Here is a 26,587-nt window from a genome sequence, read left to right on the forward strand (position 1 = left end):
ATTGTTTGAAGGGCTTTGTATGGCGGCCGTATGTATGGAGCTGCCAACGCTGTTCCCGTTGTGACGTATCACTTCCGGGTTCGTCCCCTTTCAGGCTCGAACTATGGAAACGCGATTATTTTGTCAAATATACAACAAATAAATTATTTTTTCATGCTTTATTTGGTGGACAATGTTTAATTACTATACTTGTGACCCTATTTGGCATGTGAAGAAATTAGTTCACACTACAGCTTTAACATCACGGGTCACACTTGCTACAATTAACTAATATAGCCATCTATGGAATTGATTAACATAGCCATTATTGGAATTGGCGGATATTTCCGTCTTTGGAATTGATAGCTTTCGCCATTTTTGGAAATGGCAAATGTAGACGTCATAGGAATCGATGCATATTTTTGTAATTGGAATTGACTCTTATAGCCATTTATGGAATTGACTGTGACACAGCCAGTATTGGAATTGACGGATATTTCCGTCTTTTGAATTGATAGATATAGCCATTTTTGGAAATGGCAAATGTCTACGTCATAGTGATTGACACATATTTCCGTCATTGGTATTGACTAACACAGTGTAGCCATCTATGGAATTGCCTAACATAGCCATTATTGGAAATGACGGAAATTTCCGTCTTTGGAATATAGCCATCTACGGAATTGACTGATAGAACCAACATTAGAATTGACGGACATTTCCACCATTTGAATTGACGAATATCTCATGTCACTCTCATTATTCAGATAAAGACCCCAAAAAAGTCTCCAGCGAGCCATCGGAGGGCGCCGTGACAGAAGAAGCGACGTCGACCGAGGTGAAGAAGAAAGAGTCGTCCAAGGACAGAGCCAGGAAGGAGGAGGCCAAGACCAAGGAAGCTAAAAAGGAGACGTCGTCGTCCTCCTCCTCCGCCAAGGAGAAGAAGGAGGCGGGCAAGGAGGCGGGAGACAAAAAAGTCACGAAGAAGACATCGACGGGAAAGGTCAAAGAGAGGAAGAAGGAAGTTGAGACCGGAGCTGGGGAGGCCTGAAAAGTACAAACTTGAAGGGAGAATCCAACCCTACCGTGAGGCAGACACGCGAACCACTAAGCCACTGTACATATTGAAGCATTTTCACTTGACGCTCTTTTGGGTTGTTTTTTTTTTTTTTTTTCAATTCATTGGCAGCCATTGACAGGGATAGATTAGATGTCTAAATCAATTTCGACTGGACTTGAATTTGATGTCTAGTGGGGATTTAAAATAGGGCTGTCAAAATTATCGCGTTAGCGGTAATTCATTTTTTAATTAATCACGTTAAAATATTTGACGCAATTAACGCACGTGCCCCACTCAAACAGATTAAAATGAAAGCACAGTGTAATGTCCACTTGTTACCTTTTTTTGGGGGGTGTTTGGCGTCCTCTGCTGGCGCTTGGGTCCAACTGATTTTATGGGTTAGTACCAAGAGTGAGCATGGTGTAATTATTGACATCAACAATGGCGGGCTACTAGTTTATTTTTTGATTGAAAACTTTACAAATTTTATTAGAACGAAAACATTAAGAGGGGTTTTAACATAAAAATTCTATAAGTTGTATTAGCATTTATCTTTAAGAACTACAAGTCTTTCTATCCATGGATCACTTTAACAGAATTTTAATCATGTTAATGCCATCTTGTTGATTTATTGTTATAATAAACAAATACAGTACTAATGTACCGTATGTTGAATGTACAGTGCCTTGCAAAAGTATTCGGCCCCCTTGAATCTTGCAACCTTTCGCCACATTTCAGGCTTCAAACATAAAGATATGAAATTTAATTTTTTTGTCAAGAATCAACAACAAGTGGGACACAATCGTGAAGTGGAACAACATTTATTGGATAATTTAAACTTTTTTAACAAATAAAAAACTGAAAAGTGGGGCGTGCAATATTATTTGGCCCCTTTACTTTCAGTGCAGCAAACTCACTCCAGAAACTCAGTGAGGATCTCTGAATGATCCAATGTTATCCTAAATGACCGATGATGATAAATAGAATCCACCTGTGTGTAATCAAGTCTCCGTATAAATGCACCTGCTCTGTGATAGTCTCAGGGTTCTGTTTAAAGTGCAGAGAGCATTATGAAAACCAAGGAACACACCAGGCAGGTCCGAGATACTGTTGTGGAGAAGTTTAAAGCCGGATTTGGATACAAAAAGATTTCCCAAGCTTTAAACATCTCAAGGAGCACTATGCAAGCCATCATATTGAAATGGAAGGAGCATCAGACCACTGCAAATCTACCAAGACCCGGCCGTCCTTCCAAACTTTCTTCTCAAACAAGGAGAAAACTGATCAGAGATGCAGCCAAGAGGCCCATGATCACTCTGGATGAACTGCAGAGATCTACAGCTGAGGTGGGAGAGTCTGTCCATAGGACAACAATCAGTCGTACACTGCACAAATCTGGCCTTTATGGAAGAGTGGCAAGAAGAAAGCCATTTCTCAAAGATATCCATAAAAAGTCTCGTTTAAAGTTTGCCACAAGCCACCTGGGAGACACACCAAACATGTGGAAGAAGGTGCTCTGGTCAGATGAAACCAAAATTGAACTTTTTGGCCACAATGCAAAACGATATGTTTGGCGTAAAAGCAACACAGCTCATCACCCTGAACACACCATCCCCACTGTCAAACATGGTGGTGGCAGCATCATGGTTTGGGCCTGCTTTTTTTCAGCAGGGACAGGGAAGATGGTTAAAATTGACGGGAAGATGGATGCAGCCAAATACAGGAACATTCTGGAAGAAAACCTGTTGGTATCTGCACAAGACCTGAGACTGGGACGGAGATTTATCTTCCAACAGGACAATGATCCAAAACATAAAGCCAAATCTACAGTGGAATGGTTCAAAAATAAACGTATCCAGGTGTTAGAATGGCCAAGTCAAAGTCCAGACCTGAATCCAATGGAGAATCTGTGGAAAGAGCTGAAGACTGCTGTTCACAAACACTCTCCATCCAACCTCACTGAGCTCGAGCTGTTTTGCAAGGAAGAATGGGCAAGAATGTCAGTCTCTCGATGTGCAAAACTGATAGAAACATACCCCAAGCGACTTGCAGCTGTAATTGGAGCAAAAGGTGGCGCTACAAAATATTAACGCAAGGGGGCCGAATAATATTGCACACCCCACTTTTCAGTTTTTTATTTGTTAAAAAAGTTTAAATGATCCAATAAATTTTGTTCCACCTCACGATTGTGTCCCACTTGTTGTTGATTCTTGACAAAAAATTAAAATTTTATATCTTTATGTTTGAAGCCTGAAATGTGGCGAAAGGTTGCAAGGTTCAAGGGGGCCGAATACTTTTGCAAGGCACTGTATATATTCATCTTGTGGCTTACCTTTCCATTCCAACAATAATTTACAGAAAAATATGGCATATTTTATCGGTGGTTTGAATTGCGATTAATTAATTTTTTTAGCTGTAATTAACTCGATTCAAAATTTTAATCGTTTGACAGCCCTAATTTAAATTAGAAGCAATAGAATGACGTCTATGACCGTCAATGGCTGAAAAAGTTCACGATGTAATCTCAGGTGAAGATTTCTTTGCAATGATTTTGTTGGTTAGTTGGCAAACATGAATACTTGCAAATAAAGAAAGAGGTGAGAATCCAAATTTTCACTCTTCTTCTTTAACCGTTTTTTTCCCTTCGTGCACTGTTTTGTTTGTTTTTCTGGTCGTTTTGGTGAACGGTGTCGGTGTTTTTGCCTGGGAAGAAATGGCTTTGAAGAAAACTGCTTGTTCATCTATTGCTATTGCAATCCAATTATTGATGGTAGCTTTGCATGTGATGCAAAAGTTACTACCTCTAACATGGTGACCCATGGACCCCCCTGGATTCCGGGGGGGGGGGGGGGGGGTAGCGTAGCCCATCCCTCCTCCCACAGCCCAGGAAAGGAGCCCCCCCCCCCCCCGGAATCCAATCCAGGGTGCTCCCCCGGGCCACCCGCGTGCCCATCTACCGGCCCTCGTGGATGGCAAGAGGGGAAGCACCACAAACCCCACGCCCGTCCCCAACCCCGTCCGCCCACCCGGGCCACGAGCCGCCGCCGCAGCCCCCCAGCCAACACAGCACGCCACGGGGCCCCCAGCGGCCCACCAAGCCCAGGGCAGGGCAGGGTCCCCCGCCGTAGCAGGCAACATCCAGCCGATACACCGCCGCCCAGCCAGCGATCCGCGGCGCAGCACTGGGCGGATACCCACTTAGAGAAGAGAGGGGAAGGCGGAGGCAGGAGAACGCCGAGGAGCCGCCATGGGGCGACGCAAAACCGGAGCACCGATCTCCCCCCACTCCCGCGGCCGGCAGCCCAGGCGGAGAGGAGGCCACGCCTTGGGAGCCATGCAAAAGAAAAATGTGTGGGAGCCGCCTGCCACCCTATTACTGTGGCTGCCAGGTTCCCGGCTGGCAGCCATAACCCAGCACCTAATGGGATTGTGAGGGGAGGGTAGTGCAATGTATGCATTAAAATAGGAGATCTTGGCTTGGGACAGTGGGACCGCAGCATGGAAATTCAGCCCAGCTGCCCGTCCCACCGCCCTTTGCCCGATCTCTCCGGTGGCGTATGATGTGTGCCCTAATCGGATTTTTTAACAATTTCGGAACTAATGTACAAAACATTAAAAGCGGTTGGGTTCATGAATAATCGAATCATAATCGAATCGAAGCCTCTGAATCGTAATCGAATGGTTAGGTGCCCAAAGATTCCCACCTCTACCCAGTATTGATATGCAGTGCCCCAGTATAAATTTCACTGTAAAAAAATAATCAGCTCACTCCCAGTTGATTTGAGGACATTTCGGGTACACGCCCTGTTGATATCGGGTCACTTCCTGTTGATTTGGTGACATTTCGGGGACACATCTTGTTGATATCACGTCACTTCCTGTGGATCAACTTACTTAGGCTCTAGCTGAATAAATGGGCTGTAATGGAGGGCGTTTTTGGTCAAAAATCGCAACTACACAGGTTTGTCTGCCATTGAAAATAAATGGGAAATTTGGACGTACGTGGCCGTCAACGGCATGGACGTGAATGGCTGTCAATGGCTTCGACCACTGGCGTGCCAGTTGAATGTCAATTGGCTGTCATGTAACTGGTCAAAAATCACAAAGACCTGTTTTCCTGCCATTGAAAATGAATGGGAAATTTGGACATACTGTACATGGCTGTCAATGGCTTCCCATTAGAAATGAATAGGACAGTTGTGGGCGAATTTTGGGGGAACCAAAGGTTTTTGGCAAATTCTGTATACTGCTGTATACTGTAACTTTTTTGCCCCTTACTGTCCTGGAATTTTTGATGTGTAAATTATGCAATTTGGATCAAAATTGTAGGACTAGATACATTTTAAATATTTGTATATTGAAGGAAAATTTTGGGGGCGTCATTCAAATAATTCACCGGGTCGCAGTAAAATTACGGTGATTTTGATATTCAAGTCTGAAATGAATGATAAGTGCCCATTTTTTGCTTATAACTAAGAATCTAAAGTATTTTACGTTCATAACTATAGAAATTACGCGATTCAAGTATTTTATTTACAAGAATTTTCAACTTAAAAAGCTCTTTGTTTCGTGACGGCCGCCATGTTGGATTACCCAGTACCGTAACTTTTGCTTGAAATATTTACGTTAAATTAACAATAAGTACCCGTTTTTTATGCTTTTAACCAAGAATCTAGACTGTTTTACGTTCATTTCTATACAAATTCTGAAATTTAAACATTTATTTACAAGAATTTTCAATTTAAAAAGCTCTTTGTTTTGTGACGGCAGCCATGTTGGATTTTGTATTTCTACATAATAGTGGAATTCAACCTACAATGGTATGAAAAAGTATCTGAACCTTTGGGAATTTTTCACATTTCTGCATAAAATCACCATCAAATGCGATCTGATCTTTGTCAAAATCCCACTGATGAAAAAAACTGCTTTAACTAAAGTATGCAAACAATGACAAAGGAGGAAAATATGTAAATAAGTGAACCATCACATTTAATATTTTGTGCCCCACGCCCCCCCTTTGGCAGCAATAACTTCAACCAGACGCTTCCTGTAGCTGGAGATCAGTCTGGCACTTCAATCAGGACTAATCTTGGCCCATTCCTCTCAACAAAACTGCTGTAGTTCGGTCAGATTCCTGGGATGTCTGGCATGAATCACTGTCTCTAGGTCATGCCACAGCATATCAATGGGTTTCAAGTAGAGCGGAAACGAGTACTCGAGTAACTCGAGTTTAAAAACTGATCCGAGTAATTTTATTCACCTCGAGTAATCGTTTATTTTGACAGCTCTAAGCATCACGTTTTGCTCGGACTACTTTTAATGCGGGACAACGCCCTGTCACGTGCGGAGAGGAAGAAGGAAAAAAAAAAAACGTACTGCAGCCGACAGCCGCCACAAACGACGCCGACGTTGCTAAATACTAGCCCGCACGATGCTACGTTGGTACAGGTAGCGTCTGATGCGTCTCATAGATGTCACATGTAGGCATGTGCCGGTTACTGGTTTCACGGTTTACCGTGGTGTGAAAACGTCGCGGTTTCAAAACCACTAAAATTTTCCGTCAGACCGTAGGACGGTATTCGCTATTTTTCTTGTGTCAAAAATGCAGCCAGAAGCGCTCACCCCCTCCCGTTTGTTGCTGTGTGTGAGAGTGACGCTATCGGCTACACAGCCAGCTAACCCAAAAACAATTACTCCAAACATGAGGCGTACTGTTCTTCAATTTATTGAGCTCTCAAATCGTGGTAAGTTTAATATACAAAATGAATACATTTAAAATGTTGTACAATTAGATTTTTCCATGTGAGTAGCTTCCACAGATTAGCACCATGGAAAAAGTTCGCCAAAAACAAAACACACATTTTCCTTTCAAATTCAATATACAAACTAAGTAAAAGCTTACAAAGATGAATGTTAGCCTAGGCTCAGCTGGGAGAGCAACTTCGTTGAGTGTTACAGCCGCAGAGTGAGAAAACAAGCTTGATTCGCTTGAATGAAGGGGAAAAAGTGATAGCATCAAAGATCGCTAATTGCGAACGATGATCTTGCCCTAAGCACAAATCCACGTTCGCTGGATCAAGGTGAGGTCTCACTCCCAATGTGTGTTTTTTTTTTTTTTTGTTTGTTTTTTTAGATGAAACCTTTCCACAATAATATTGACATTTTAACTAACTTATACATTTTTACCTAACTTATGAATTCCTTATGTTCTTTTTAACACAAAGGCATGACATCATGTAGACTAGAGTTGACACAGTGGCTGAAAATGGCGAAACTTCACTTAAGCTTTTCCACCCTCAAAAAAAAAGTCATGCAGTATAAATTTTTAAAAAATGTATTCAGAAGTGTTTTTACTTTATAGAAATTTTGTTCTTGCTGTAATCTTGTGCAACTTGAGCTGTGGCTGTGAGTATAGTATATAAGTTATCTTTATTTTAATTTTATTTCAAATATTTTTTTATTGATAATTTATTTATTTTAACAATATATTCATGTTCCAATTTACAACTATGGTCTGAAAAAAAGTTTTTTTTTTTTTTTTTTTAACCCATACATCTCAAAATTTTTGGGAGCTATAATTGCAATACCGTGAAACCGCGGTATTTTTGCTCACGGTTATCGTACCGTCAAAATCTCATACCGGCATATGCCTAATTACATGTATGTTGAACTAGATGCGAAATGACAGACTCGGCCGCGTCTGGGCAGCGTTAGTAAACAGCCGCCATCTTAAAGCAGTAGAGCGCTAAGCGCTAATAAAGAGCGCTAAGCGCTAATAAATAAGATTAACGTTACTTTTGCTACTAGCTCACATAACGTTAGCCCTGCGGAGGGCTAGGTTTCAATTAATTATGACCACTGTCGATGCGTGGCTAACGTGTCTTACATACAGGCTTTAACATAACATAGCATTGTGGAGTGATGAGGGTGTAAAATAAAAACTTAATCATGCTAACTATCAGTTTTAGCTCAGTAGTCATTGCTGGATAAAACACCAAGTAGCACTGGTCCCTAATGTGCTCCAATACAGCCTGTATCATACATTTATTTTGAACACTGCAAAAACTCAAAATCCTATCAGGACTTACAGTTTAGACTAACTTAAAACTTAACTAGAACTTAAAAATGGCTTGACACAAAGAGAAATTCAGTTGAAACACATGGGAAAAAATCCTAACTTTTAAGTGATGTGTGTTATCAAGCGTAACGGCATTTTTTTGGTAAGATATATATATATATATTAGGGTTGTCAAACGATTAAAATTTTTAATCGAGTTAATTACAGCTTAAAAATTAATTAATCGTAATTAATCGCAATTAATCGCAATTCAAACCATCTCTAAAATATGCCATATTTTTATGCAAATTATTGTTGGAATGGAAAGATAAGACACACGACGGATATATACATACAACATACTGTACATCAGTACTGTATTTGTTTATTGTAACAATAAATCCACAAATGGCATTATTAACATTCTTTCTGTTAAAGTGATCCACGGATAGAAAGACTTGTAGTTCTTAAACGATAAATGTTATAGTTACAAGTTATAGTAATTTTATATTAAAACCCCTCTTCATGTTTTCGTTTTAATAAAATTTGTAAAATGTTCAGTCAAAAGTAGAGTTAATAGAAGAAGAAGAAGAAGAATAAAAATAACAATAATAAAAATAGAGTGAAAAGTTTTACGTGTATTTTGCATAGCTAAATTGATATGAATGCCAATTTATTTAGCATTGTTGTTTAACTGTGTGTCAGAATAGGGCCTCATTACTATAGACTGAAGTACTTTTCTTTTTGAGAACTTTATTTTTTTTTTGAGAGAGAGATAGGAATATTATTTTTGTTGTGCTTTCACTAAACGATACTTATGTTTGTTGTGAAGGAGAAGCTTATGCCAATAAACGGCGCGCCTGTGTCCACTCGCCTTTACTGTATAACATATACAGTGGGGAGAACAAGTATTTGATACACTGCCAAAAGTCCAAAACCCATTGGCAGTGTATCAAATACTTGTTCTCCCCACTGTACCTGTACATATCTTACCCAAAATAAAACAAAGAGACACATAATTGCCACTAAAAGAAAGAAAACTTACCGAAATATGTGTGGAGCACAAATAGCAATTTGCATTGCATTGTGAATACAGCATAAACGTCTCACAACTACTAATTCTCCCACGTTTAGAAGACATAACATGAGTATGGAACGGCGCTGCCCCCAAGCGGCCGGTGGCATTCTCTTCACTCTTAATGTCCATAAACGGCCTCATTGTAATGTTTGAGGCAATATGCCAGCGGGTGCGTTAATTGCGTCAAATATTTTAACGTGATTAATTAAAAAATTTAATTAACGCCCGTTAACGCGATAATTTTGACAGCCCTAATATATATATATATATATATTTAATAAGATCTAAAAGTTTTTTGAGTGAAAGCAGTGAATTAGTCTTTTTCTTGTAATTCTAGTTACATCTGAGATGCAATTGTTGGCTGTTTTCAACAATATACATCGAAAATAAAGACATTGATTGACTGAAAATGGTTCAAGAATAGATTAAATGTCTTGTTTTCTCATGTATATTTATAATTGCTCTTCACCTAAAAATATATTTGTTTTATCCGATTACTCGATTAATCGATAGAATTTTCAGTCGATTACTCGATTACTAAAATATTCGATAGCTGCAGCCCTAGTTTCAAATCAGGACTTTGACTTGGCCACTCCAGAAAGTGTATTTTCTTCTGAAACCATTAGGAAGTTTGTGAATTTACGTCTGTGTTTTTGCATAATTGTCTTGTTGCAGCTTTTTAGTTTCAACTGTCTGACAGACGGCCTCAGGTTTTTCTGCAAAACATCCTGATAAACTTTTGAATTCATTCTTCCATTAATGATTGTAAGTTGTCCAGGCCCTAAGGAAGCAAAACAGCCCCAAATCATGATGCTCCCTCCACCATGCTTCACGGTAGAGATGAGGTGTTGATGTTGGTGAGCTGTTTCCATTTGTCCTCCACACATGACATTGTGTGTTACTTCCCACAATTCAACTTTGGTTTCATACTTCCACAAAATATTTTGCCAAAACTTCTGTGGAGTGTCCAAGTGCCTTTTTGCGAACATAAACGAGAAACAATGTTTTTTTTTTTTTTTTTTTTTTTAGACATTAGTGGCTTCCTCCGTGGAGTCCTCCCATGAACACATTCTTGGCCATAAATTTACATCTAATTGATGTGTGCACAGAGATATTACACTGTGCCAGTGGTTTATATAAGTCTTTAGAAGACACTTTTGGGTTCTTTTTTACCTCTCTGTCCTGTGGGTACCTTCACAGCCAAGAGCATCACAGCTCCAAGCTGTGACGCTGAACATACAGTAGCAAAAGCGCACCCAACTCCGCCTTCACATTTACAAAACAAAGCGGACTATCTGAGAAAAAGAACTCTGGTCTGTTTAAAACAGACCAAACAGTGCTCGTGTGATAGTTAATTTTTAGTCTTTTTGCCCGCACTAAATGTTAAGCCCACAGGTAGCCGTGGAGAGTCAGAGACCTCCCACTCCCGCTGGTCAGGCACACAAGGTCTTTGAGGGCCAGACCCATCGGCTGCAGGGGGTTTTAACCTCGGGGCCGGGGTTGGGGGTAGCCCACCGCCCTGTCTGTCTGCCTGCCTGCCTGACTGACTGCAGGGAAGGAAACAATTTTTCTACTTTGAGTCTTCAAAAATTGCCATTGACGGCAAAAGGCAATTACTGTATATACAGTACATATTAATTAGGGCTGTCAAACGATTAAAATTTTTAATTGAGTTAATTACAGCTTAAAAATTAATTAATTGTAATCACAATTCAAACCATCTATAAAATATGCCATATTTTTCTGTAAATTATTGTTGGAATGGAAAGATTAGACACAAGATGGATATATACATTCAACATACGGTACATAAGTACTGTATTTGTTTATTATAACAATAAATCAACAAGATGGCATTAACATTATTAACATTCTGTTAAAGCGATCCATGGATAGAAAGACTTGTAGTTCTTAAAAGATAAATGTTAGTACAAGTTATAGAAATTTTATATTAAAACCCCTCTTAATGTTTTCATTTTAATAAAATTTTCAATCAAAAAATAAACTAGCAGCCCGCCATTGTTGATGTCAATAATTACACAATGTTCATGGGTGCTGAAGCCCATAAAATCAGTCGCACCCAAGCGCCAGCAGAGGGTGACAAAACTCCAAAAACACAGGTAACAAGTGGACATTACACTGCTGCTGTCATTTTAAGCTGTTTGAGCGGGGCATGTGCATTAATTGCGTCAAATATTTTAACGTGATTAATTTAAAAAATTAATTACCGCCCGTTAACGCGATAATTTTGACAGCCCTAATATATTTATATATATATAGATTTTTTTTTTTTTTTACGCCTTCTGTGTGTCTGATATTTATTTGCAAATTTATTTTAGACGTACAGTTTAACACAAGCTAACCCTGACGATAGGATGAATAAATGAAATAATATAATAAAATAATAAATAATTATTTAAATAATTATTATTTATTCAATAAGATTTACTTACAAACAATATAGGACCGTCCCCAAGGTGCAAATCACATGATCTGTGCGAAAAATAATTTGGACCAGTTATGAAATAATTTGTATGATTGGTATGCTAAGCAGCCACCACTACGCTAGCTTAGCGACTCCGCAATTGAAACCAATTTTTCCCAAACATTTTAAGTCAGGTGTGTGCCCAATTACTGATGAATGGTTTAAAGCTGCCCTGCCAAAACAAACACCCTGTACGAATTGTCTTGATGAAAAGCAATGTCTGATGTGCATCATGGCTCGGTCAAAAGAGCTGTCTGAAGACCTGCGATCAAGGATTGTTGATTTGTATAAAGCCGGGAGAGGATACAAAACCAACTCTAAAAGTCTGGATGTTCATCAACCGACTGTCAGAGAAGTTGTCAACAAATGGAGAGAGTTTGGCACTGTTGCTTTTCTCCCAAGGAGAGGCCGTCCACCAAAGACGCCAGGAGTTCAGCGCAGAATACTCAGACAGGCAAAAAAGAACCCTAGTGTCTGCTAAAGACTTACAGAAATCACTGGCACAGTCCAATATTTCTATGCACACATCAATTATATGTAGAACAATGGCCAAGAATGGTGATCATGGGAGGACTCCATGGAGGAAGCCACTGCTGTCTAAAAAAAAAAAACAATTTTTGCTCATTTAATGTTTGCAAAAAGGCACTTGGACACTCCACAGAAGTTTTGGCAAAATATTTTGTGGATGGATAAACGGATAAAACCAAAGTTAAATTGTTTGGGATTACCACACAATGTCATGTGTGGAGGAAAAATTGAACAGTTCACCAACATCAACACCTCATCCCAACCATGAAGCATGGTGGAGGGAGCATCATGATTTGGGGCTGTTTTGTTACCTCAGGACCTGGACAACTTGCAATCATTAATGGAAGAATGAATTCAAATGTTTATCAGGAAATGTTTGCCGGAAAACCTGAGGCCGTCTGTCAGACAGATCAAGCTAAAAAGAGGATGGATGCTGCAACAAGACGATCAGAAACACAGAAGTAAATTAACTTCAGAAGAACAAAATACACGTTCTGGAGTGGCCAAGTCAAAGTCCAGACTTGAACCCCATTAAGATGCGGTGGCATGCCAGACATCCTAGGAATCTGACTGAACTACAGCAGTTTTGTGAGAAGAATGGGCCAATATCAGTCCTGATTGATATGGAAGCATCTGGTTGAAGTTATTGCTGCCAAAAGGGGAGGGGGGCGCAAAATATTAAATGTGTTGGTTCACTTACTTATGTCCCGCCTTCTGTCATTGTTTACATACTATCCTCATAAAAATATGAAAACCTATAAATGTTTGGGTGATTTTAGTTATAGCAGACGCTGCTCTTTCATCTGTGTGATTTTAACAAAGATCAGATCACATTTGATGGTGATTTTATGCAGAAATGTGAAAAATTCCAAAAGGTTCAGATACGTTTTCATACCACTGTCCGTATGGGTTTTGATCAAACTGTATTTTTTAAAATTAATTCCTTCCTAACAGACACACACACACAAATCAACGAGTCACTCGTGTTTAGGGCTGCAGCTATTGAATATTTTAGTAGTCGATTAATCGATGGGCTAGTTGGTTTGAATAATCGAGTAATCGGATAAGGAACTTAAAAAATTAAAATACCTGAGCTGAGCCTCAAACGGTAGTTTTTTTTTGTACAAAAAAAGAACAATTGGCTAACTTACAAAGAAAAAGTCCGCTAGCTTAAATGCTATAAAATGCTAAAGTTTTTTTTTTTTTACAATGCTCTTAACAAATGTTTCAGACACATATTCCCAAATGGCTAAATATACAGATAAACTAAATTATGAATGCATTAAAAAAACATTAGCTCGAACAAAAACTTGGTTTATGTTGGTCTTAACAGGCAGCAGTTGGATTCAGCCATGTGAAAAGAGACAGACCAGAGAGCAGTGTATCCAACAAAACTAAATGCAAACACTTTCAAAATGAACCATTACAACGCCACTTTAAACGAATACTCGAAGCAACAAAATTTACGTCGAATATTTTTTTCTAATCGAATACTCAAGTTAATCGATTAATCGTTGCAACACTACTCGTGTTTGCGAGACAACTGACTGTGATCATACACTTAACCAGAAGGGGGTACCGTGCGCACATGAAGCTTCACGAAATGAACCCTTTCTCAAACCAATTGGTTCAAGTGGTTCAATGCCTCATGAGGCTTCATCTCAACATCACTTCATTTTTCTCCGCCCTCCCTCAATCTCCCCCCTATGACCTCAACTTCCGTGAAGTTGCCCCCCCCCCCCCCCCCATTCGTTTGTGCTTTAAAATTTTGGGTTTGTGCTGCTATCGTTTTAGAGATATTCATTAATTTATTTAATTAACACATTTTCTTTACTGAATTTTGAGGGAATGCTCTCCATTTTCCCATCCGTGACTGGATGCTGGACTTTGCTGCCTCTGCTGGGCTCTACACGACAGAGGAGGAGTAGAAGAGGGAGGAGGAGGAACGAGTGTGTTAAAGTGAGAGAGGAGCAACAGAGAGAGAGTGTGTGAGCCTGCGACCCTCAGAAGCTCAGTGTGCAGTCAGCATCCACCGACGTAACACGCCGACGTTCTCCTGACTGGATCTCTTCTTTCTGCCTTCACAGTTGGGACGGATTCTAACAGGGAACTTCTTAAATTATTTTGCCTTTTTTGTTTCCTTCATCCTTTGGATTAAAAGACCCACGAGTGGAGGTTCCGAGTGGAGGATGACGCCCAGGCTGGACCGCCGCTCCACCTGCAGGCTCTTTTTTCTTCTTCTTCTGCTTCAGCCGTCCACCGCGCTCATCACAGGTGAGCGTTTTTTAGATGTTCCTACCTGGTGCCCTGGTAAGGGAAATGATTTTAGGGGACCCTCATTAACAGTGGCCTAGAAAGACTATGAATAGGATTACACTGATCTCCCCCCAAAAAATGTTTAAGTCGTTTTGTGTTTCAAAAATGCAAAAATGATTTTGATGCTGATTTGATTTTTAAAGATTCTGACCTTCTGACTCAATCAAGTACATTTCGGTGACATTATGAGTTGATTTTCGTGATTATTTCACATTCAAAGAAGGTTTAAGAATAGAAAAATCTTTTTCTAAAATTTTATATTAACTATATAGTACAAAAGAACATTTTTGTAAACTAAAAAATAACTTTCATTGAGTTAAGTACACTCGCGTAGTTCAGAAAGTTGCCCGGATTGAGCGAAACCAATGTGGTAATTTTTTTGATTCAACACATTAAAATGATCATTAATCTGCTAGCAAAACTTAGACAATAAATTTAGTGTTGACCAATGTTATAACACTCAAAAAAATATGATTCGAGGCAATTAGGCAAGGCAGAGCGAACTTATTTGTCATCACGTGAAAATCAGCAGTATGAATAACCACAATAACAGTGTATAAAACTCCCATGTGGCACATTAATACATAAAAAAAAAAGAAAATCAGCAAGACACAATTAACATATTTTACATAAAAGTCACATTAAATGAGTAAGAGAATTCAAAACAAAAAAATATCAGATATAAAACAAATAAATGGATGAACAACAATGTGACTGATGTGAAATTAGCATTTTTAGCCCTGATTAAAAGGAGCTAACCGTTAAAGCAGACCTCAGATCTTCGGGTCATTTGTTCCAGAGGTGATGAACAACTGACTGAATGACACCTCACGCTCACTGCAGTGGTTGGAACACACAGCAAACCCATTCCAGACAAGCTACAGGTCCTAGATGCGTCATATGGGTCAAACAAATCAAGTTGTTAGCCTAACAGCATCGTTTATTTGCCAAATTGCAATTCATGCGTAATGCTACTCTCCTACTACTGCTGCGTCATTTCTCCTAAGCCAATCAGAACTGTTAAAAAAATATCAATGTGTTTGGTAAATAAATGAATCTTTTAAATTCCAGTTAGGGGTAGGCGATACAGCTAGCTAATAGCGTCTTTTAGGCTGTGATATTATCCAATGCTGTTTTGTGTAGATACGTGTTTCCGTAAAATAATACAAAAAATACAGTTGTAGCTCTTCTTAGAAAATTCATTGGTTCTGGAAGTAGTTTCTTGAAAATTCGATAAGAACACTAAAAAAATGCACATGGTAAATGGAAACTGCTTATATAGCCCTTTTAACTAAATGGTTACAATGCCCAAAGCACTTTACATTAGCACACATTTACCCCTTCACGCACACCAATGGTGCTCCTGCTAGGCAAGGCGCTGCCAACCCATTGGGGGCAAATTAGGGTTCAGTGCTTTGCCCAAGGGCACTTCGACAGTAGGTGGTCTTAGCCGGGAATTGAAGTGCTGATCCTTCGGTTCCAGGACAACTCGAGCTACCAACTGCGCCACGGCTGTTTAATTCATCTCCAGGCGACCCGGAAATTTTTGATTGATTGGTAATTTTACGACACTGTGCGGGTGTGCGCTGATCCTCATGGGAAACGCAGTCTTCCTTAAGGCAAAACACTACCACTTTTGTATACCGGAGTCGCTAAAATCCACCAAAACTGGAAAGTTACCAAGTGTTGCCCATCTGCGCCCTACCGCAAATACACTAATTTAACTTTTAAATAATTGTTTTTCAATGTATATACTAGGGCTGTCAAACGATTAAAATTTTTAATCAAGTTAATCACAGCTTAAAAATTAATTAATCGATTCAAAACCATTTCAAACCAATTCAATTCAAACCATCTATAAAATATGCCATATTTTTCTGTAAAATATTGTTGGAATGGAAAGATAAGACACAAGACGGATATATACATTCAACATACTGTACATAAGTACTGTATTAGTTTATTATAACAATAAATCAACAAGATGGCATTAACATTCTGTTAAAGTGATCCATGGATAGAAAGACTTGTAGTTCTTAAAAGATAAATGTTAGTACAAGTTATAGAAATTTTATATTAAAACCCCTCTTAATGTTTTCGTTTTTAAAAAATTGTAGGGCTGCAGCTATCGAATATTTTAGTAGTCGATTAATCGATGAACTAGTTCGTTCGAATAATCGAGTAATCGGATAAGAAACTTGAAAATTTAAAATACCTGAGCTGAGCCACAAATGGTATAAAAAAATTAATTAAATAGGGATCTATGTACAACAAAAGAAACATTGGCTAACTTACATAGCAAAATTCCGCTAGCTTAAATGCTATAAAATGCTAACTTTTTTTTTACAATGCTCCTAACAAATGGTTCAGACACATATTCCCACAAAAAACGGCTAAATATAACTATATACCTAATTAAGAATGCATTAAAAAAACAAACAAAAACATACCTTACGTTGGTCTTAACAGGGAGCAGTTGGATTAAACCATGTGAAATGAGGCAGACCAGAGTGTAAGGGTATCCACCCTAATTAATAAAACGAAATGCAAACACTTTCAAAATAAACATTACAACGCCACTTATAAACGAATACTCGAAGCATTAAAATTTAATTCGAATATTTTTATCTAATCGAATACTCGAGTTAATCGATTAATCGTTGCAGCACTAAAAATTTATAAAAATTTCAATCAAAAAATAAACTAGTAGCTCGCCATTGTTGATGTCAATAATTACACAATGCTCATGGTGCTTAAACCCATAAAATCAGTCGCACCCAAGCACCAGCAGAGGGCGACAAAACACCAAAAAACACAAGTAACAAGTGGACATGACACTGTGCTGTCATTTTAATGTTTGAGCGGGGCATGTGCGTTCATTGCGTCAAATATTTTAACGTGATTTATTTGAAAAATTAATTACTGCCCGTTAACGCGATAATTTTGACAGCCCTAGTATATACACATTAGTTTTGTGATTTTACACATTACTGAATCAATTGTCATATTAATTATGTAAGCGAGTCAATTAAAACACTTATTGTTTAATATATATGTAACGAGATTAAATTACCGTAATTTTCGCACTATATAGCGCACATAAGCCACACCCTTCAAATTTGACACAAAAAACAGCATTTGTTCATAGATAAGCCGCACCGGACAATAAGCCACTGTCCTCACTGTCTTATGGGATAATTACACGAAAAGATATGAATCGGTAACACTTTTATGACAGCGGCATCATACAACTGTCATAAGACCAAATGAACCACCATGAAGATTTGAACCAATTGGCTGCAAAGCTTCATTCCTTTAAGAAGCTTCATTTGACCATCACTGCTCCCTCAATCTCTGCTGCCACCTGCTGTCAACACTGTTGTCGTCCAACATGCCTCTTAGCATGCATTGCAGCGCTACAGACGTCAATAACAATCCATATTTATGTTCCGCGCTAATTATTTCTTCAGTTACTGTTCCAGTTGTTTCATTAATTTCTAGTAATGGTATTTGGTAACACTTTATTTGACAGTAGCCTCATAAGACTGCCATTAGACAATCATAATCATGACATGAGCATTAATGAATGCTTATAACCGAAGTCGTTTTGTGTGACCCGGCAAATTATCTCACTTTTGAATGGATATAAATGATCCCAGCTGGGCATAAATGGAGTTAGTGACATAATTTGCCGGATGACACTTAATGATATCTGTCATAAGCATTCCGTAATGCCCACGATACTGTCATGTCATAATTATGACGGTCTTATGACGCCACTGCCAAATAAAGTGTTACCTATTTACCTAAATAAATCAACAAATAAGCCGCGCTGCACTATAAACTACAGCATTCAAAATGAAGGGAAAAAAGTAGCGGTTTATTGTCCGAAAATTACGGTCATCTTCGAAATAGCGGAGGTTTAATTACTCGATGGAGTTCATTTCAACCACCACTGAACCACTGAAACAAACAAATAACTGACAAACTGCATGGAATTTGTTGAAATCAATTCCACCGACTAATTATACGACGCTAACACTAACCCTAACTCGAAGATTAAGCCTAATGTCAAAAGTTCTGAATTTCGTGTTAGGGTTAACAGCGCCAATCTAAAACAATGCAAATTGACTGCACAATAATAAACAACACTAGTGCTGCAACGATTAATCGATTAACTCGAGCATTCGATTAGAAAAAAATATTCGAATTAAATTTTGTTGCCTCGAGTATTCGTTTAAATAAAGTGGCGTTGTAATGGTTTATTTTGAAAGTGTTTGCATTTAGTTTTATTGATTAGGGTGGATACACCGCTGTCTGGTCTGCCTCTTTTCACATGGCTGGATCCAACTGCTCCCTGTTAAGACCAACGTAAGCTAAGTTTTTGTTTGAGCTAATGTTTTTTTGAATGCATTTATAATATAGTTTATAGGTATATTTAGCCGTTTTTTTTTTGGTGGGAATATGTGTCTGAACCAATTGTTTAGAGCATTGTAAAAAAAAAAACTTTAGCATTTTATAGCATTTAGGCTAGTGGACTTTTTCTATGTAAGTTAGTCAATTGTTCTTTTGTTTTACATAGATTCTCATTTTTTAAAAATAAATTTATTATGTTTGAGGTTCAGCTCAGGTATTCTAATTTTTTATGTTCCTTATCCGATTACTCGATTATTCGAACTAACTAGTCCATCGATTAATCGACTACTAAAATATTCTATAGCGACAGCCCTACATTGATTGACTGAAAATGGTTCAATATTGGATTGAATGTCGTATTTTGTCATGTATATTTATAATTGCTCTTTACCTAGAAAAAGAAAAAAAAAATGTTTTATCCGATTACTCGATTAATCGATAGAATTTTCAGTCGATTACTCGATTACTAAAATATTGGATAGCTGCAGCCCTAAACAACACACAAATGAATTGCACAGTGCAATAAACACAAAGGTGGGGGTGGGTGCTTTCAAAACAAACCATTACAAGGGCACTCTAATAAAACGAATACCCGAATACCCTCTAAATCCCTGACGGCGCCCCTGGTCCTCACGTCCGTGCGTCAAAGTGCAACGCGGCGAGAGGAGAAGAAGAAGCGCGCCAAGCTCACGCTGAAGCTTGTAATTAAACGTCTGCTTTCAACTTCCAAATCTGGAGCTTGGAAAAGCTTCTCTCTGCTTGTTGAGTTAAAGTGACCAAAGTCACAGCACTCTTAACTCATTGGCTGCTACTAGCGGCGCTACACGTCTAATTTGTTTGAAGTGAAGCTGACAGCATTACTGGGCAGTGTTGTTAACCTTTGTTTTAAAAAGTTTAATTAGTTACAGTTAAAAATGACTTCTCCCAAAAAGTAATTGAGTTACTAACTCAGTTACCTCATTGTAGGAGTAATTAGTTACTCAGCAAAGTAACTGATGTTACTTTTCATGTTCTACACGTAATTACATTCTACATTTTATAACATCTTTCGTATAAAATATGTTTATATTAACTGATTGAATTGAACTGATTTTTTCATTCCAAAAAAACAACAACAACAAAACCGCAGGTCAAACTTTTGACTTTTTTTTTTTTTCACTGATATACTGTAAGAGTGTAAAGGTATACAAACTTTAACCTTTAAATAGTGTGAGATAAAAAGGACAGAGGTCTGCGAGTGCGGTCCTTGCATTTCATTCAACCAAATTGTAGAAACGCACCCCATCACATCCTCAGTAACGGTAAAGGCATTGCAAAGATGGGAAAAGTAATTTGTTAGAGTCCTCACTACTGAAAAAAATAAGGCCGTTAGAAACGCCGTTATACTCTAACGCTGTTATTGACAACTCTGCGTATGGTATGGTATGGTATGGTATGGTATGGTATGGTATGGTATGGTATGGTATGGTATGGTATGGTATGGTATAGGGTAGGGTATATGGTAGGGTATATGGTAGGGTATATGGAGGGTATGGTATAGGGTAGGGTAGAGTATATGGTATGGTGTATGGTAGGGTATGGTATGGTATAGGGTAGGGTAGAGTATATGGTATGGTGTATGGTAGGGTATGGTATGGTATAGGTAGGGTAGAGTATATGGTATGGTGTAGGGTATGGTATGGTAGGGTATATGGCGGGTATGGTGTATGGTATGGTATAGGGTAGGGTAGAGTATATGGTATGGTGTATGGTAGGGTATGGTATGGTATATGGTAGGGAGGGTAGAGTAGAAGGTCGGGTAGGGTAGGGTAGAGTAGGGTATATGTATGGTGCGGTATATGGTATGGTATATGGTATGATGTATGGTAGGGTATGGTATGGTAGGGTATATGATATGGTATATGGTAGGATATGGCAGGGTAGGGTATGGCAAATGCTATGGTAGGTTAGGGTATATGGTATGGTATGGTATGGTATGGTATGGTATGGTATGGTATGGTATGGTATGGTATAGGGTAGGGTGGGGTAGGGTAGAGTATATGGATTGGTAGGGTAGAGTATATGCTATGGTATGGTATGGTGTATGGTAGGGTATGGTAGGGTAGGGTATATGCTATGATATGGCAGGTTATGGTGTGGTAAATGCCATGGTAGGGTATATGGTATTGTATATGATAGGGTATGTATATGGTAGGGTAGGGTAGAGTATATGGTATGGTAGGGAAGGGTAGAGTAGAAGGTAGGGTAGAGTAGGGTATATGGTATGTTATGGTACATGGTATGATGTATGGTAGGGTATGGTATGGTAGGGTAGAGTATATGGTATGGTATATGGTAGGATATGGCAGGGTAGGGTATGGTAAATGCTATGGTAGGTTAGGGTATATGGTATGGTATGTTATAGGGTAGGGTGGGGTAGGGTAGGGTAGAGTATATGGTATGGTAGGGTAGAGTATATGGTATGGTATGGTGTATGGTAGGGTATGGAATGGTATGGTATATGGTGGGGAAGGGTAGAGTTGAAGGTAGGGTAGGGTAGAGTAGGGTATATGGTATGGTGTATGGTAGGGTATGGTATGGTAGGGTATATGGTATGGTATATGCTATGATATGGCAGGTTATGGTGTGGTAAATGCCATGGTAGGGTATATGGTATTGTATATGATAGGGTATGTATATGGTAGGGTAGGGTAGAGTATATGGTATGGTATATGGTAGGGAAGGGTAGAATAGAAGGTAGGGTAGAGTAGGGTATATGGTATGGTATATGGTATGGTGTATGGTAGGGTATGGTAGGGTATATGGTATGGTATATGGTATGATATGGCAGGGTAGGGTATGGTAAATGCTATGGTAGGGTAGGGTATATGGCAGGGGTGGGCAAACTGGTCCTCGAGGGCCACAGTGGGTCCTGGTCTTTGTTCCAACTGATTCAGCACAGACAGTTTAACCAATGAGGTTTCAGTGGAAACAAGAAGCACCTGACTGCAATCAACTGATTGCACTTGTAAGAAACCAGATTGGTGAAAGGCTGTCCTCATGATGGGTATGAACAAAAACCCGCACCCACTGCGGCCCTTTGTGGAATAGTTTGCCCACCCCTGGTATATGGTATTGTATATGATAGGGCAGGGGTCAGCAACCCTGGTCCTCGAGTGCCACTATCCAGCTTGTTTTCCATTTCTCCCTCCTTTGACACACCTGAATCAAATAATCAGCTCATCAGCAAGCTCTGCAGGAGCCTGATAACGATCATGATTATTTGACTCAGGTGTGTTAAAGGAGGGAGACATGGAAAACAAGCTGGATAGTGGCACTCGAGGACCAGGGTTGCTGACCCCTGTGATAGGGTATGGTATATGGAAGGGTATGGTATGGTAATGGTAGAGTGGGTTAAGATAGTAGGGTAGGGTATTGTAGGGTAGGGTAGGGTAGAAATCATAAAATATAACACATAAAAAAACTGATTTTCATTTTTCAATTTTTTCAATGATTTGCGAAATAAACGACAGTAACCCCAACCTCTGTCTCCTAATTTTTATCCCCCCCCCTCATTTCCTCACATCTAAATGTCCATTAAAATTTAAGTAAATGTAAACATTTACTTTTTTTATTTTATTTTTTTTTTAATAATAGATATACAGTAAGTAACATAAATTCACAAAAATAAGTACAAATGACTCATTTTATGGACAATGAAATGGAATATATTTTAAAGGTCGCGCAAACATTGATTTAAATTATAAGGAAATAAATAAGTAACCCAACATAAGTGAACAAAAATCACTCCAAAGTCTCCATTGACAGGTAAGATGTTTTGTACCTCCCCATCAGACCAAATAAAATACAATAAAATAAATACGCCTATTCAACTCTTTCTCTTCAAGATCTGATGAATATTCATTTGAATTGCCCTGTTTTATCGCATCATTTCAACAAGTTTGTTCTTCTTTTGTTTTTTTGCCGTTCGAGAAAACGTGCATTTGAACCAATCAGAGCTGGCTATGTCTGCTGATCACATATCCGCATGTCAGCCAATTGAACCAACAACTGAGTCCAGAGCGTTTTGTCAGTAAATCTGACGTTGGTAGATTGTTTAGTTCTTGGAGATGAGATGGTATATGCAACTTTTCGTCTACATTTGGCTTTCATCTCCATCATCATCATCATCATGTTGTGATTATAGTGGAAAGGATGAAAGTGCTTTGCGGCCGACATGTCCCGCGTCTGTCGTCCCAGCTGGAAGCGTTAAATCGGGCCTCCACGGGACCGGAAAAAATCTTGTTGGTTTTAATTCCGAACATGATGTCGTGCTTCCTGGCCGGTGAGACGGGTTCTCCTTGGAGCAAAAGATGGATATCTTACAAGGAAGCAGTGTAGATGTTTGCATAAGTGTGAGCATCCTTGTGGTTAGCTCATTGGTTGATGCCGCTAAACGTCCAATCCATTTTGACTAAGAGTCAGGCGAAAGGGATTGGACTTCCAGTGCTGTCAAACGGACTGAAACATTAGCATTCACAGCAAGTCGACATGAGTCGGCGTAAGGGCTGCTGTGATGAATTGACTCATCGATAACTAAAAGATGAAAAAGTTATTATTGTTAAGTTTTGATAGTTGATGAGTCATTTAGAGACATTGTTAACAGAAAATCTGTCTTTTTTTTAGCATCTAGATAGTAAATTCTATCATTTCATTTTTTTAAACATAGTTTTAATTAAACAAAAAAATAACGAATATGATATAAGTCAAATTATACATTTTTATTGATGTTCATACATTTTATGAACGAAGACCAAAAGGGAAAAAACAGCAAATATATTTTTTTGTTTATTTATGCTCGATTTTGTTTCTAAATATTTCTTTTAAATTTTATAAATAACACAAAAAAAGAAAAAAATACATAATTATAAATATTTTGTTCATGTTCTGATTGTTTTTTAAATTATAAATTAAAAAAATTAAAATAAAAAAAAAAGAAAAACAGGTGAATGTAAATTAAAAAAAAAATATATTATTTACTACATATTCTTTTTTTAATGTAATTTAGAAATATAGACATTAAAAAAAATTAAAAAATAAATACAAATATCTGTTAAAAAAAGTTAATTTTTAATGTTTTCACCTTTTAATTTTTGAAAAGAATATGTAATATTTATTATGTATTTATATATAATTATAATATCATACATATATAATTAGAATGAAAATATATATAATATATAATTATACAATTTATATATTAAATATATATTTTAAATAAAATTGTAAAATATTTTAATATTTATTTATTGATTGATTTGAAATTTAAAATAATTATAATAATAATAACCTCAATAAAAAACTTAATTTGTAATGTTTTCGCATTTTAATTTTTAAAAAGAATATTTAATATTTACTACATATCTATATAAAATTATTATTTATTCAAAATATATAATTCATAATTATACAATTTATGTTAAATATTATATATTATGAATAAAATTATATAATTATGTAATATTTATTTATGTAAAATTTAAAATATTTTTAAAATATCTCAATAAAAAAACTATAATATATTTATGTTTTGACATTTTAATTTTTAAAAAGAATAATTGTTAATATATATCTACATAAAATTATGATGAAAATATTTCATTTAGAATTATACTATTTATATATTAAATATTATATATTTTGAATAAAATTATTTAATATTTATTCATTCAAAATTTTAAAAAGAAAAGAATGAATATTCTGCTTTTATATTCTTATTTATGATAAATAAAAACTAAAAAAAGGAAAAAAATGAACCTTTCAACTTTTTATGTTGTTTTTCTTAATATAGAGTACATAAAAAACTGCAAATATTCTCAATTCTAATGTTCTTTTTTTATCTATCTTATTAAAACAATTACTATATTGTGAACAAAAACATTTGTTCATTCGTTGCCCTCTTACTTTAAATGGATTGTATGTCTATCACTGTCAACGGTAGCCAATGGAATAAATACAACTCGCAGTGCAACGTTTCTCGACACGTCGTTTGCTTTAGTGCCCCTTTTCAGCAAAAAATGTAAAGCCCAGACAGTAAATAAAGTTTGATATTTCTATATTATCCCGTCAGTCGACGATTCGAAAAAAAAAAATTGGTGATTAATCAAAATAATCGTTTGCGGCAGCCTTAGTTAGTGTATCTGATGAACTGTCATGCAAGTTTTGCACGTATTACCTGAGGCAAGCACAAAACAATGAATGGGTTATTTGCCGGTGACCCCGCCCCCAAGAAACTCTCACATTGTGCCCCTCCCCCTCGGTCACGCCAGTTTAATTAGCCTCGAAGGCCGTAAAGTTTAACAGCGGCGGAGTCGGCGGCTCGCTCGTCTGCCCCGAAACGCAGACCAGTCGGCGGCGCCGGCTCGGCTTCGCGTCTGACGTGATGTCATCCAACATGGCCGCTTTCAGGAAGCGGCTTTACGGCTTCGGGTGGAAGTTTTGGCTTTTCCCTGCAAAGTTGGTTTTTCCTGCGCTTGCTTCAGGTTACCTTTGCGTTTTAAGACCCTGAAGACCCTTTAAATGTCAGCGCTTTGGATTTAATGGAATGCCAGGAGTAACCCACATGCGCACACTCTAGAAATATTCAAAAAGCAGAGAAAAACTTCAAAATGAATCACTTCAGATCCTATGTGGAGGGTTTTAAGACCCTTGAGACGTTTTAAACGTCGCTGCTTCGGATTTTACGAGAACACTTAAACTCATTTGTCCTGTATTGGAATGTTCTTTGTAAATTGAATTCTTTTGTAAGACCATGGGTGTCAAGCTTGGGGACCGTGGGCTTATTACGGGCCGCCAGACATTGTTTTGTGGCCACTTTGTTGATATTTAAGTTAAAGCAAGTGACTTTAACACAAATCCATCCAAGAAAGTGACAGAAACGTCTAATATTGAAATTACAGCGAAATCAGTCTTTCTTTCTCAGCTGCTTTGGCCCGCCCACAAAAAAAATCTCCAAACAGAAGATGATGTCATACCTAGAACGAGCAGCTAGCATAGCACTAGAAAGCTATTGAATAATCAAAACAACCGGAATTACAGTGATTACTTGTTGTTTTTTTTTTTAGTATGTTCAATGTATTTATTCAGATTTAACAGCATTGGAAAGAGATACATTTAAGACATGTTTTTTTCCTTATACTGTATTTCCCAAGTATCGTTAAAAAATAAAAACAGAAAAAAACTCGTATGTAAATGTATATTTTAATAAATGTTTTTTAAGCAATATCCATCCATCCATTAACTAAGACTAAGTGAAAGATGATGGATGTATGGATGGACAGACAGAAAGAAAATTGATATGATGATATATCATTTAATAAGGATGAATTTAACAACTTAATACAGCCGTCCATCCATTAAGTAAAACTAAGCGAAAGATGGATGGATGGATGGATGGATGGATGGATGGATGGATGGATGGATGGATGGATGGATGGATGGATGGATGGATGGATGGATGGATGGATGGATGGATGGATGGATGGATGGATGGATGGATATGATAATATGTCATTTAATAATGTTAAATGTAACAACTTCATCCATGCATCCATTAACTAAGACTAAGTGGAAGATGATGGATGGATGGATGGATGGATGGATGGATGGATGGATGGATGGATGGATGGA

The 26,587-nt window shown here is 37.8% G+C and overlaps 2 protein-coding genes across 4 annotated transcripts in view; both read left to right on the top strand.

The window, feature by feature from the left end:
- The window catches only part of LOC130915081 (protein PTHB1-like), a 244,301-nt gene extending 240,652 nt beyond the window's left edge, over window positions 1–3,649 (top strand). For 2 of the 3 annotated variants that reach the window (XM_057834800.1, XM_057834801.1), the window contains one exon: window positions 747–1,779. In XM_057834800.1, coding sequence (XP_057690783.1) covers window positions 747–1,030 — 284 coding nt within the window. In that variant the 3' untranslated portion in view covers window positions 1,031–1,779. Of the gene's footprint in view, window positions 1–746; window positions 1,780–3,342 lie in introns of those variants that run through there. The other variant, XR_009063053.1, reaches the window with a different exon arrangement.
- Window positions 3,650–13,957: 10,308 nt separating this feature from the next.
- LOC130915083 (BMP-binding endothelial regulator protein-like) overlaps window positions 13,958–26,587 on the top strand; it is a 64,714-nt gene continuing 52,084 nt past the window's right edge. The window contains exon 1 of the mRNA XM_057834804.1: window positions 13,958–14,461. Coding sequence (XP_057690787.1) covers window positions 14,377–14,461 — 85 coding nt within the window. The 5' untranslated portion in view covers window positions 13,958–14,376. The remainder of the gene's footprint in view (window positions 14,462–26,587) is intronic.

This window comes from Corythoichthys intestinalis, chromosome 4, assembly GCF_030265065.1.
Source record: "Corythoichthys intestinalis isolate RoL2023-P3 chromosome 4, ASM3026506v1, whole genome shotgun sequence".
Classification (NCBI taxonomy): Eukaryota; Metazoa; Chordata; class Actinopteri; order Syngnathiformes; family Syngnathidae; genus Corythoichthys; species Corythoichthys intestinalis.